General features: G+C 51.2%; 1 protein-coding gene across 1 annotated transcript; it reads right to left on the reverse strand.

Moving 5' to 3' along the window:
- Nucleotides 1–149: 149 nt before the first annotated feature.
- Nucleotides 150–10400, reverse strand: LRIT1 (leucine rich repeat, Ig-like and transmembrane domains 1; the record flags this gene model as incomplete). The annotated part of the gene is made up of 4 exons (XM_081074759.1): nucleotides 150–1126; nucleotides 2357–2662; nucleotides 6172–6638; nucleotides 10279–10400. The coding sequence occupies 4 exons, from the start codon at nucleotides 10398–10400 to the stop codon at nucleotides 150–152; spliced, it is 1872 nt and encodes a 623-aa protein (XP_080930885.1).
- Between the last annotated feature and the right edge of the window lie 2915 nt (nucleotides 10401–13315).

A 13315-nucleotide genomic window follows, 5' to 3' on the forward strand; every position in this document is an offset into this window, starting at 1 on the left:
TTTTGCCATTGTGTGTACGTATGTGGTAAGCAGGTAACCAGGTGAGTAAGAGTGGGTGAACGTGGACTCGGGTGTCAGAGTGAGCGTGTGGGAATAGAAGGGAGTGGTCGAAGCAGGTGTGTGGGCATCTGTGTGCATGGGGGGGGCCCTCAGCAGAAGTACTCATTGATCTGTCTGCCCCCCCTGAGCCCCAAGAGCTGAGAGTCCAGGCTGGAACAGGCCGAGAGGAGCCTGTCAGCCTCACTGAGGCTGTGCCGGGACAGCTCCTCCAAGCCGTCCTCGCTGTGACCCAGCCTCTCCAGGTGGACATAAGCACCTGTGGCCTCGGTGGCACCCGTAGTGCGGCACTTGCGGCAGCGCCTCTGGAGAGCCCCGCAGCAGATGAGCAGCGTGAGGGGCAGGGCAATGACAGCGGCCACACTCATCACCACCACATTGATGAGGCTTTGAGTGGCCTCGGCGTTCACCACCTCGTCGGTGGAGAAGATGACGCACTGCTCCTTCCGGGGCACCTGGCCCCGCACACACACGCATGCCACATACTTGGTCTTGGGCACCAGCCCATGGATGGTGACACTGGTCTTCCCGGGCTGCAAAACCACCCTCCGCATGTCACGCTGCCCAAAGACTGCATAGAGGGCACTGAAGGCAGTTATGTTCCCAGCCTGGGGGGCCTTCCACACCAAGGTCACACTCTGGTAAGTGTTCCCCACCACCTTGAGAGACCTCACCATCCGGGCCTCCTGGGGTCTTGCCTGCTCATCTGAGCGCTGTCCTGTGGCACCTATCTGGAAGTGCTGCAGGGTCAGCTCCTCCTTCATGTGGGGCACAGGGGTCCCAGTGGCCAGGACGGCAGGCTCAGGGATATGGGGGACATGCCTGGCCACCAGCTTGTTGCTGTATGCAGCAGCTTCCACCCCCTCGCCTGTCCTTGCCCACAGTGCCCCTGGGTTGCCACCATGTTCTGAGGAAGTCCGGGGCTCAGTGATGACCAGGGAGATAAGAGTCTCGGAGGCTCCCAGGAAGTTTTTGGCCTGGCAGACGTAGTCTCCAGAGTCCAGGTGGGACACAGCTGGCAGGCCCAGCAGAGTCCAGCGTGTGCCGTCACTGGAGACTTCCTGGTGCACTGGGGGAAGAGGCATATGTGGAAGAATGAATGGGCCCATCTACCCCAACCCTCCTTCCAGGGCCAAGTTCACAGCCCCTGGAGTGCTGAAGACCCTGTCATCCCGAGAAAACACTGGGAATCATTCAACTTCCCTTAGACTAGCTAAGGGGATTGAGATCACTTGGACTCAAGTATGGGGCATCCCTGAAGCCCCAGGCTGAGGCAGAGGCTAGGAATCATGTGCCTACTAAGTGTGATATGTTCAAACTGTGTTCTTCAGGGCCTTGGAGTTCTTAAGAGCTGACCCTTCAGGTGCTTGGGGATAAGGTGGGTCAGGGTAGGCATGAGGCAGAGGTCCAAATGTAAGGGCTCTGCCCACCCCTGCCCAGCCCCACGACCACTTCAATCAGAGCATTTTCCACTTTGTTTTAGATATGGAGCTCCTTATACAATTTTGCTTGTTAATTGATTTCCAACCCATAAACCTAGAGCAATGCTTGCCAATCTAGTTGAGGGAGACACAAAAGAAAGCTGGGAGGGACATGAGCTTTTCTGGTCAGTTGCTAAGAAATTGTTCCTTTTCAACTCCCCTCCCACCCAGTGCCAGAGATGAACCGTTTCTGACCACACAGCTGAAAAAGCACACGTTGTGGAGTTGGCCAGATTGGGAGATTAGATTAGACTCCCAGCTCCTCCACATAGGAGCTGTGTGACGTGGGCCAAGCATTTAGCCTCTCAGAGCTTTAGTTTTCTTGCATGCAAAATAGGAAGGATACTCAAATTGTTCTTTAAAGCTCAATGACATTAAGTGCATAATACACTTAATACATGAAGAGCTCAATAAATGGTAACTCATGTCATTAGTGTCACTCGTGTCACTCAGTGTCACTAGTGACACCGGCTTAATATTTAAAACTGGGAAACTTACTACAAATATGAAATACAGTGAGAGAGTATCTTCTACCAAAATGTTAGCATTTTGTTCCCCTCAGGGTGGGCCCTGAGCCTCTGACAGTGGCTGGTGGAGTATGATAGGACAGATTAGGAGCCATTGTCATCATAGAAGCCACTGTCCCCATGCCATACCGGTGGGTGGAGCCTGGCCAACTCCACTCAACACAATGGGAGTAAACAGCCTTGATTAGATTGCCTCCCTCTCCTTGGCAAACCTGACTCAGCCCATTTGGGACAGTGACCCCCCACCCCCCGTCTAGGCTGTCAACACAACAGCCCCTGTAGCTTACACACCTGTGCCATTGAGTGGGTGGCCATTGGTCCTCCTCCAGCTCATCTCGGGCCCAGGTACCCCAGTGGCACCACAACGTAGCAGTACTGTGTTGCCCAAAGGAGAAGTGACGTTGGCCACCCCTGGGTGAAGCTCTGGACTCTGGCACTTCCTCAGTTCCAGCTGGTTGAAGGCCACTCCAGCCAGGCTGCGAGGGCTGGCACACCTCAGCCTGGCATCTATGAAGGCCAGGTTTGGGGCCCAGCTTTCCAGGAAATGGACTAGGTCATAGAGTCGGCAGTCACACACCCAGGGATTGTCCTGCAGCCCTGCAGGGGTGAGAGGGAAGGCAAGAGGTGAGCCCCAGTTATTCAGATCCCCAGGCCCAGGTCCCCTTCCCCCTCAGGGAGGACAAGGCTGGTCCTGAATCAGCAGAGTCAGCAGAACTGGCCTCCGGGCCCAGCTCCTTGCCTTGCTAGCTGTGCAACCTTAAGCCTGGTTCTTCATCTTGAATAATAGCATTACTTCCCCTTCAGGGTTGTCATAAGTATAAATAAAGAAAAATCACATTAAGCACTGGGTAGGCCATACAGCGTACTGACAAAAATAGCAATGACTCCTGCCATTCTTAGACTGACCCTTTCAGGCTGCTGGCCAGGCAGTGAGAATTCCTGCAATAATTGAACTATGCCAAAACCGTTTTCTAGAAATGCTTATGACCCTTCCCTTTACCCCTGTCCTCCCAGTATAAATGGCACTTTCATCATCACTCCAGCAATGAGAGTGGCTGTTCTGAGCCGTGATCCCTTTGACACAGGCTCAAAGGGGGTGAGAAGAGGAGTGAAGAGGCCAGGAAATTAAATCTCATGTCATATCTCAGCCCTTGTAATTTAAAACTGAGCATCTTTATAAAGCTGGAAGCAGGTCGCTGTAATGACCTTGTCAAAGAATCGTTAACAGATAGAGGGGTATCGTGTCCTCAATTCTAAGACACAATTCATTTTACATGCTTGCATTTTTGCAATGAAACATGAATGCACTTAGTGTGATGTCCTTTTTATCCACCAACAACTGTTATTCAGTTTGATAGTGTGTCTAATAAGCAATGGCATCTTATACATTCACATGTGTGTACTTAATATATTTGGAAGGGGGAGTGTCAAGGGCTGGGGAGGCCGATTCAGATCTGCTGCATATTTGTGACTCTCCAGTCCTTGTGAGCACCAGCTGGGAGGTGCCAGTCCCTTCTCCCACCTCCTACCCCATCCTACTGGTGGCTGCTACCCTGTACCACCAGTTAAATACATGTAACAGTACATCTGCACCCCAAGGTTGATCACCATCTGGCTCTGCTGGTGAGCTATCTGGCTTTCAACCATCACAAAGAGTCCCCAAAGAATGAATGCAAAAGGCAAAGTAAAGGCAGTGAAACATTCTCCAGCAGATTGGCAAAAGATAACATTTTGGCCATTTTAATTGCTAGCTTCAAGAGGGAATAGATTTTTAATCTGTTTCGCTCACTGCTGCATCCCCAGCACCTAGAAGTTTGCCCACACATTCAAAGGCACCCAGATAAACTTGCAGAGTGAACACACACATGGGTGGCTCACACACTACTGGTGGAGGTGAGAATTGGCCCACCCATGTTAGAGACCATCAGATTGATATTATAATATCTAATATGCACACTCCATGACCTGCAATTCTACTTCTCAGTTCCTATCCTAGAGAAACATTTGTCTGCATGCTCCAGGCTGTGTTGTTAAGAATATTCTCTGTGACATCATCGGTGTTAACAAAATAATGAAAACAACCTAAAGGTCCATTAAAGGGGAAATGGCTAAATAAACTGTAATATAACTGTAGTATAACTACACTATGGAATATTATGCATTAGTCTTAAAATATGAAATTGACCCATTTGTAGTAACTAACAACGATCTCCAAGACATACTATACTGGGTGAAAAGTTAGTATTGGTTGATATATACAATATGATAAAATTTTATGTAAAACACACAGGTAAAATTTCCAAGTGCATGTATGTAGATAGGGAACATGCAAATAAACACAATCGTGGCTATGTTTTAGGAAGGGGAGACGGAACTATTATAGAAACAGAAGAGGGGACAAAAGAATCTTCAGCTTTTTCTGTAATATTTTAAATGTTTACATATAGTCATGTGTGAGTTGCATAATTAAAATTAAAACTAATTTTTCAGAATCAGTTATGTCCCCATCTGTCACCCTCTGGGCCAAGCAGGTGCCTTGGGCAGGAAAAGATCTGGTTTACCTGGTAGGCCATTTGTTGGTTAGGAACAGGACAGAATTGAAGAGAGGGGCCAGTTGGTATAACCCATTCAATTCTTCTTTGGGAAACTGAGTCTCAGGGGCTGTCTCCTGATTGTGTGACTTACAAGGTCTCTCATTTTCCTTATTTGTCACACTGGGTCAACACCCCTTGCCCTGGCTGCCTGACATGGTTGTTGGAATAGAGTTACCAGATTTGGGGCAAGGGGAACACTCAGTTAAACTTGATTTTCAAATAAACAACAATATTTTTTCCATATTAGTACTTCCCTAGATAATGTCCTTTATCGGGTGAGAAAGTCTGTAGGGCGAATGGAGCTGGAATGGGGCTTGCTGTTCCCTGCCCTGCTTCCAGGAGGAGAGGCTCCCAAATAGTCCCTTCTTGAGAGACTCTCCTGGGCCTCAGGGCAGGAGCTGCCCCAAACCACTCTAAGATTGTTCCAGCCCCCAGTGCTGAACCCCATCTGAGCCAAGTCAGCCTCCAGGCCCACACCCTGCCAGGAGGCATCTCTTCTGATACCACCCACCTCACCTCTCTACCTCCCGCTGTGGTTCCCACCCACTCATAGGACAGGGGAAAGCGAATCAGCTGGATGACAGGAGCTTGAGGCCCAAACCCTCCTCTTACTAATGTGCGTTCATCCATAAAACAAAGAGCATTGTAGTTGCACTATCTACCCCTGAGATATGGTGGGGGTCAAGTTCAATGAGGGGGTAAGGGGGAGTTTTGCGGACTCCTCAGTGCCACACTAATGCTGATGGCCAGTAAGAACTGACCAATTAGCAAAGGGTACAGAAGGACCCGTGTACCGACTGCTCAAAGGAATCTCTCATGGGGGAGGGAGATCCACATGCTTTTGAAAGTTCAGTTCCCTGGAGGAGACTGAGATGATTAGCATGCAGCAGGTTTATTACGGAAAGGAAGAAAGCGGGAGAGACAGATGGAGCTGTGATGCAGGCCTGGTAAATCCCTGGGGGCTCTGGAGTTGAAATAGCCCATCAGAGTAGTCCCAAGTGGCTGGGGTTTTAGATTCACACCAGCTAGGCCTTTGGATGGAAACTGTCCCCAGAAAGGGTGTGGCCTTGGGCAAGGCTGCTCCGTAGCTGAAGCTTTCCCTGACGAGGCTGACAGCTGAAGGCTGCTGCTGACAGCACCTCCAGAAGCTGAGCAGCCAATCCAAGCTGGGTGGCGAATCGCTGTGCCTGCCACATGTGTCTGCTGTGTACTAAGCACTGCCTTTACACCCACAACACTAACCTTTTGAGACAGATATTTTTATCATCCTCTCTACAAAAGGAAACCAGACACACACAGCTAGTTGAGAAGCAGAGCTGGGATTTGAACTGCTGCAGTCTGACTGGGCACTTGAGTTCCTAAACCTGTCAATATGTGCCTCTCATTCAGTCTTCACTCAAACCCAGAAGGCAGGTGTGATTTCTATTTTCCAGGTAAAGAATTGAAACTCAGAGAGGCTCTGGTAGCCTAAGACCCCAAGGCAAGTTCCAAGTGAAGGATGCCACCTCTTACCTAGGACCACCCTGGCATGGTGGCCGGGAAGGAAGGGCCGGGTCTGCAGTTGAGCCCAGGTGGCCAGCAGCTCCTGCGGGAGCCTCATCAGCTGGTTACTGGAGACGTCCAGAAAGGTGAGGTTCCCCAGGAAGCGCGCGGCCTCGGGAGGCAGCGCCGAGAGGCGGTTGGCCTGCAGGTCCAGCAGCCGCAGCTGGGGGGCGTCCCTGAGCGCCGCCCAAGGGAAGGCGGCCAGGCGGTTGCCTGGCAGGCGAAGCTCGCGCAGGCGGCGCAGGCCCCGCAGCATGAGGGCGCTGAGGTCGCTGAGGGCGTTGTAGGGCAGCCACAGCTGCTCCAGGCGGCCCAGCAGCCTGAAGGCCTCCCCGGGCACCCTGCGAATGGCTGTCCGCTCGAGGCACAGTCTAGAGGTGTCCGGAGGGACAGACGCTGGGGGCAGAGTCATCTCAGGGTCGTTGCAGACCACTGTCCTGGTCACAGAAATGAGGGGTATTTGAGAAAGGGTCCTGTCGGGTCAGAGATCCCCACTTCCCCTACCTCCCCTCCAGAGGCCTGCTGGTCTGCACGGGAACACAAGGCACCAAACCCAGGCTCCCAGCTGTGCTGGGCCCTGGAGATGGACTGGGGACAAGCAGTCTCCTGTTTTCTCTCCAGGGGGTTCTTGCTTTCATAGCCTTTCTCAGGGTCCCGTTTCGTCTTGGTCACTGGCGGAAAGGACCTCAAGCTTAAGCTCTTATGTCACATTACAACCCACACTGCCTGCAATGCAGTGAGAATGAACAATGTTCATAAATACTGAGATCATCTTGTGCATTGTCCCATTGCATACATGTGTTAAAAGCATTCATTTTATAAATTCTAGCTCAGTTTTTGTAACCGTTTTGTCTTTTCTTCTTTTAAAATACATACATACATATACGTGTGTATATATATATATATATATATATGTATATATATATATATATATATATATATATATATATATATATATATATATATATATATAAATGGAAGCCATACACAGGGCGCCTCAACCCTCTCCTGATGAGGGAACATGAGAGGTGTAAGGTGTTTAAGAGCTGGGACTTGGCAGCCCCGCAGTTGAATTCGCATCTGGGCTCATTGCTGGCTTTGTGGCTTGAGTATATTACGTAATCTCTATTTTCCTACTGTAATAGCAGACTCCACGTCACAGGGCAGTTTGGGGCTTTACATGAGGTCATGTGTGTACCAGCTCTGCATATCTGTCACCAGTAGGACCCCAGTGCTATTGACCACTCTTGTAAATTTCTGAATCCCAGCACTGCTGATAGATTGCGTCAGTCTTACCAGCACTTTCCAAGGCACCTTCTATGCAAGATGTGACGTCTTAATCCTTGTTCTATGAAGTTTGGTACTAAAACAGAGGATAGGGAGATAATAGGAAGCAGCCCTGCCCTCAAGGAGCCTACAGTTCAGGACCATGTCATATGCTATCACAGAGAGCAGCACACCAGGTAAAATGGGAAGGATTCTCAAGAAGAAAACTTAAAAGGCTGGACATGAGAGACCCAGCCCTCGTGCAGCCCCAGTTTCATCTGGTGGACTTCTCTGCTCACACTGGAGTGGTTGTGGGGTGGTGGTCATGTTTTCCTTTGCTAAAGGAGGTTGTGCTCTTGTAATATAATAACATAGTGCTCATATCAGGCCTTCCTGGTAACACCCACACTCCACCAGCATCCATCAGCCTGGCTCCCATACTCTGCTCCCAGTATCACAGCTGTCCAAATGCCTAGACTGTGCCCCGCTCCCATAATCCCAGTTCCCACAGGATCACACGCTCTGTTTGGGCTGGGCTTCTTTTCTCTTGTCACCAATGCCCACAAGAGACACATTTTCACCTACTCGTATTCTTCAAATATACATGGAACCCTACTGAGTGACGGGTGCTGTGAAGATTCAGAAGACTATCAAACTCACAGCCCCTGTCCCCGTACAGCTTATAATCTACTCAAGGAAGAAGGGGCATTGGAGGCAATGATATTTTCAATGATAAAGAGGCTTGGGTGTTACAAGGAGAAGGGTCTGGATGTAGGTGGGGGGAAAGAGTTGATGGGAAAACAAGTCTTGGAAGGGCAAGAAAATGGTCAAGGGAGGGATCAAGGAAACCAATAAGAACCCAGCACAATTCTTGGTCGGGCACAATGGGTGCAAAGAATGTGGTGACACAGCTGTCCAAATGCCTAGACTGTGCCCCGCTCCCATAATCCCAGTTCCCACAGGATCACACGCTCTGTTTGTGATTGTGGGAGTGTGGAGAATGGGCAGGTCACCCCAGCTGCTCAGAAGTGAGGGCTGGGCACTCTGAGAGGCCGTGGTCAGACATGGGCTGAGGAAAATGTCTGAGACCGAAGGAACCTTAGTCTGACTGCATACTCTGTGCCTATGGCCATCGGGGACCTCAGGGCCAGCGACAGCCTTTCATGGCCTCATTCCCCTCAAAGCACACTCCATGCACGTGGGCTGGTGCGTATCAGCCATGGACCGTCAGGCAGGTAGACTGATGGTAAGAACTCTGGCTGCAGAAGAAGGATGGCACAGGCTGACATTAGGGGACCTGGAAACTGCCTTTCGCATGTCATTTTCCATCCTGAAGCTAAACTGCTACCAGCAACCCTCCCCTGGTCCTTCCATGACAGCATCACCAGTGAGGACAGTTCTGGAAGTGGAGCTGTAGCCCTGGGTCCTGGGACCAGACCTGCCACTGATGCTGCATGGCGTTGAGCCCTGTGCTCTCTATGGGCGACAGGGGAGGCTCTTCATCACTCTGTCACACTGTCCTTGGCCACAGGCTATTTCCTGGCCTGCTCAGGGCTCAGCCCTGGCTTCTGCTGGGGAGAGGATCCATCCCTCTGATGATTTATAGGAGTGGAAATATCAGAGATTTGGGCCCAAAACGGAGTTCTTCCTGGTCTTGAGATCATATTGTACCCAACATGGGGGTGCCTCTCCCTTTTCTCTCATACCCAATCTCTCATGCCACCTCTCATACCCAATCAACTAATCACCCATTCCCAGGATCATTGAAAGAGTTGCACTGATAACATTGCTGCCCCGATCAGAAATCATCAGTGGCTCCCCAACACCTATGTAAGACAAGGGAGAAAGGGAGGCTGGAATTTCAGAAAGTTGGAAAGATGGTGGGAAAGAAAGGCCCTGAACCAGGGGCTGAAATTTTTGAGCAAGTTGGGAAATGTGGTGGTCGTTGATGGATAAGCTGCAGAGGTCAGAGGAAAGATTTCAAGACAGCTGAAGAGAAAGAGGGAATGAGTCATGGAGGAAGAAGTAGGGTACATAATCCCCAGTGGCTTGGGAACGTCACGATGGGGGGCAAGGAAGAAAGAAAGAATGGAGGTACTCTCAGGGTTCAGATGGGGGGTGCAGAGAGTCAAAGAAAGACTGAAGAGTGAGGGGCACTTGTCTGCAATAGAATGGGCAGTCCGGGCTTTTCAGAAAGCCCCGAGGAAAGGGTTGTGGCTGAGGCTCTTGGGGGCTGTGCCAGAGGCGACCCAAAGAGGGAGAGTATGAGGAGGCAGGTGGTCCCATCCTGGGTAGGGGGGTAAGAAATACTTGGGCTCTGATGGGGTACCCCCACCTGGGAGGTGAGGTAAGCAAATGGGAGAGACCTGGGAAAGAAGAGGTTGGGGAGACATGAGAGGGTAATGGAGTAGAAGGAAGGAAGGAATGAAGGAAGGATGGTAGGAAAGATGGAAAGAAGGAAGGAAGGGAAACGAAAGAGGTAAGGGGGAGACTTCCTGGGCCCTTAGGGAGGTTCCTCTCCACCAGGATCCTGGAGAACTCAGGAAGGGTTTCCTGCAGCTGGCACACCTGTGCCCCACCCCCACCCCCATGTGTAAGGGTACCTGGTACCTCCCAGGCAGAACCACGCCCTGCTGGCTGAACAATAATGCAGTGCAGACCAGCCCCACAGGACCCCTGGGCCTCGAGAGCCAGGGAGATGGAGGTCTCACCTGGCCACACTCTGAGGGCCCTGCATCCAATCCTCCCACCCCAGCCTAGCTGGTACAGCGATGGGGGCTGGGCTACCATCCCACTCCCCTGGTGCCATACCTGGCCTTGCTGCCATCACCCAGGATGTGGAGGCTGCAGCTGCACAGAGAGGGACAGGAGCCCAGGGCCTGGGGGGACCCCCCGAGGACCAGGAGCCAGAGCACGCCCACTGCCACCCTCATGGCTCCTGGCTCCCCTGTAGCCCAGGTGGGGGTCTGTCCCTGGACTGCTCTGTCCTGCTGGCCCAGCAAGCCCAGCAGCTGCCCACTGGCTCCTCCCCCATCCCCCACACCCCCACATAGATAAACACGGACAGGCTGGGGATTAGGGAGGGAAGCTCCCCCAGCCACAGCGCTCAGCAGCTTATTGCTTCCTGGAATCACCCAGTCCTGAGGGTGGGGGTGGGGGGTACCCTGTGTAGTAACAGCCCTGGGCCCAGAGAGGCCATGGCACAATAAGGTGGGGCAAGTGGCCAGTCACCCAGGGGCAAATGTCTGCTGGACAGGCCAGCTGGGCTGTCCACCTGCAAAGCCACCCCCTACCATCCAGGCTGTGGGTATCACGGACCTGCCAGCGTTCCTGGGCTCAGAGCACATGAAGATAGACTATGGCCTCTGATAAGGACCATTGGAAATTCTTTCCTGTGACACTATTTTGTAGTGTAAAAGCAGTGAGATCAAGGCAGTGAAGGCATTAGAAAGAGCCCAAGCTCTGGGGCCATGCTGCCTAGGTTCAAATCCCAGCTCTTCTATTTATGGGCTGTGATCTTCGATAAGTCACACGGTCCCTCTTCACTTCTGTGTCCTCATTTGTCGAATGTTACTTTACTTAGGATATTTATGAAAATTAAACAACCCATTTCCCAGACATTGATAGCCTGTGGGAGCTGAAGCTCTCTCATGAGTAGTAAGGACCCACTTTCATTGGCCCTTACAATTAGCTGTTCATGGAGGAGTTAGGAAGATGCAGATATTTCGGAGAGACCTCAGAAGTATCTCCCATGGACGCATGAACTCACCCAGCCTGCCAGGCAAACAGCTGCTTATCCGAATGCCCTGTAGACAACCAGTCTCAGAACTCTGCCATCTGAGCCAAGCCCTCTGGCCGTCGCCACCAAGGCGGAAGGCACGACATGTCTGCATGTGAGGCAGAGAGCGTCCCTCTGCTCACTCAACTCATCATACTCTGAGGAGGGTCCCAGAGCAGGATCTCAGAGAGTTTGGGGAGAAAGTTCATTCGTTCGGTTTTTGCTGATTGTCCCCATACCCAATCTCATCCCATCATAGACACCACCTTTCACTCATTCATTCTTCACATTTGACACCAAGGCTTTGCTCTCTGGACCAGCATGCCCTATCTGGTTCCTTTGGCTTTTCCAGAAGTTTCCCCAGTCCCTCACGCTCATGGCCCAGGCAGGCCTAGACTAGTGAGTTGTGACCATGGTGGATATCTGGGGCCTGGTGCACACATGAAATGCCCGGCTCTGGGACAGGCCTTTTTGACAACATTGTTTTCCAGAAAATGGTGGCTCACATCCCTTCCTCTCTCCCAGTCCAGCCAGTATGATTTTCTTACTGCTTCCCACTTCTACCTCCTCCTCCCCAAACCAAAGGCCGCCCGGCCCATTTCCACATCTCTGCCTGTCCTTCCTCCTCGTGAGAATGCTTTCCCGACTGTCTTATGTAGCTGATCACCACCCTTGATTCTCAGCCCTGTCCTGCTTTTCTTTTCCCTTGAAGTCTTTTGTGATCTTATACGCATGCAAAAACCCTGACACATGTTTTAACCAGTAATGCAAGATAGAAATTGGGAAAGGCCAGAGAAGCCTCTGTAGTAACTGGGTTATCAAGGAAGGCTTCCAGGAAGCTGTGGACATCAGCTCAGCCCTGCAAGGGGCTTAGGCTTGGATATAAGAGGGGACGACAAGACGAAAGGCGTGAAAATGAACGGTTCTGAAATAAAATTAACTGCGTGACCAGAAGCCCCCGGGGACAGGAGCTGAGGTGTTTTTGTGAGTTAGTGTGTGACCTCAGGCCCATTCTTAACTACTTTGAGCCTCAGTTTGTTCACGGGAAATGAAAAATATGACGTTATCCAGTTCATGGAGTTGTAGGAATGATAAGGTCTGTTAGCACAGTGCCTGGCCTTAGTGAGCACTCAATAAACATTAGCTATATTGCTGAGAGCACGCTGGGCTTTGGTATCTTTACCTCAAAATGAGCTAAATTATTCTAAATTAGTGTTTCCTGATGCAAATGTCACCAGCAGCCCCCGCATAACTTGCTCCAGGACCTCACTTGCAGAAGCCAGAGCTCAGTAGGTAGTGGGCCACTTACAAAAAGACAGCAGCCCCTTTGTCCCAAGCCAGAGCCTTGGCAGACTTCGATGCTTGTGTAGCTGAAGTGCTGTATGGGAGTCAGAAAGTGCAGTCTGGAAGGCCATCGTCGTGACGTATTCTTCTAAGACTTACACAGACCATGCAGAAAGATACTAACATTGCAAAGAAGGCAGAGAAGACCACAGTGGTCCCACCCCAGGGCACACAACTCATTAATGGCACATTCAGAACCAGAATCCCAGTCTCTAGTCCAGTTGGGGTTCTTTCTATGACAGTAGATGACGACTCAGCCATCACCCTTTCCCCCTCGCTTGTGAGTACATGCACGCGAGCATGTGGACACACATGTGTGTACACACGTGCACACAGGCACTCAGCACCTACAAACACAGCGAGACCTGACTCCTAACCTGTTCTTTGGTGCAGCTGCAGCTCAGAGCCCTCCTTTCGCTCCCCACCCCTCCCTTGGTTATGCAACTCTTTTCTAACTCAGCTGTCAGCCACACATTTGGACTCTGCATCCTTAATCCTGCCTGGTAGAGCTGAAATGAATGAGACACGGCTCCACTCTGGCTTCACAAAGACTGCACTGTCCAACTGCTCAATGGGTTCCTTCCTCTTGGGCCAAAGGAGGAGGGGCAGGAAGAAGGAGCCCCATAATCACCTGCTTGTGCCAGCACATGGGATGGCCCTTTAAAAGGGAGGGGCCTGGCTTTGGTAACTGGGAGAACAGCTGGGCCAGCCAGGAGGAAGGCGAGG

The sequence above is a fragment of the Rhinolophus hipposideros genome (assembly GCF_964194185.1).
Source record: "Rhinolophus hipposideros genome assembly, chromosome: 15".
Taxonomy (NCBI): Eukaryota; Metazoa; Chordata; class Mammalia; order Chiroptera; family Rhinolophidae; genus Rhinolophus; species Rhinolophus hipposideros.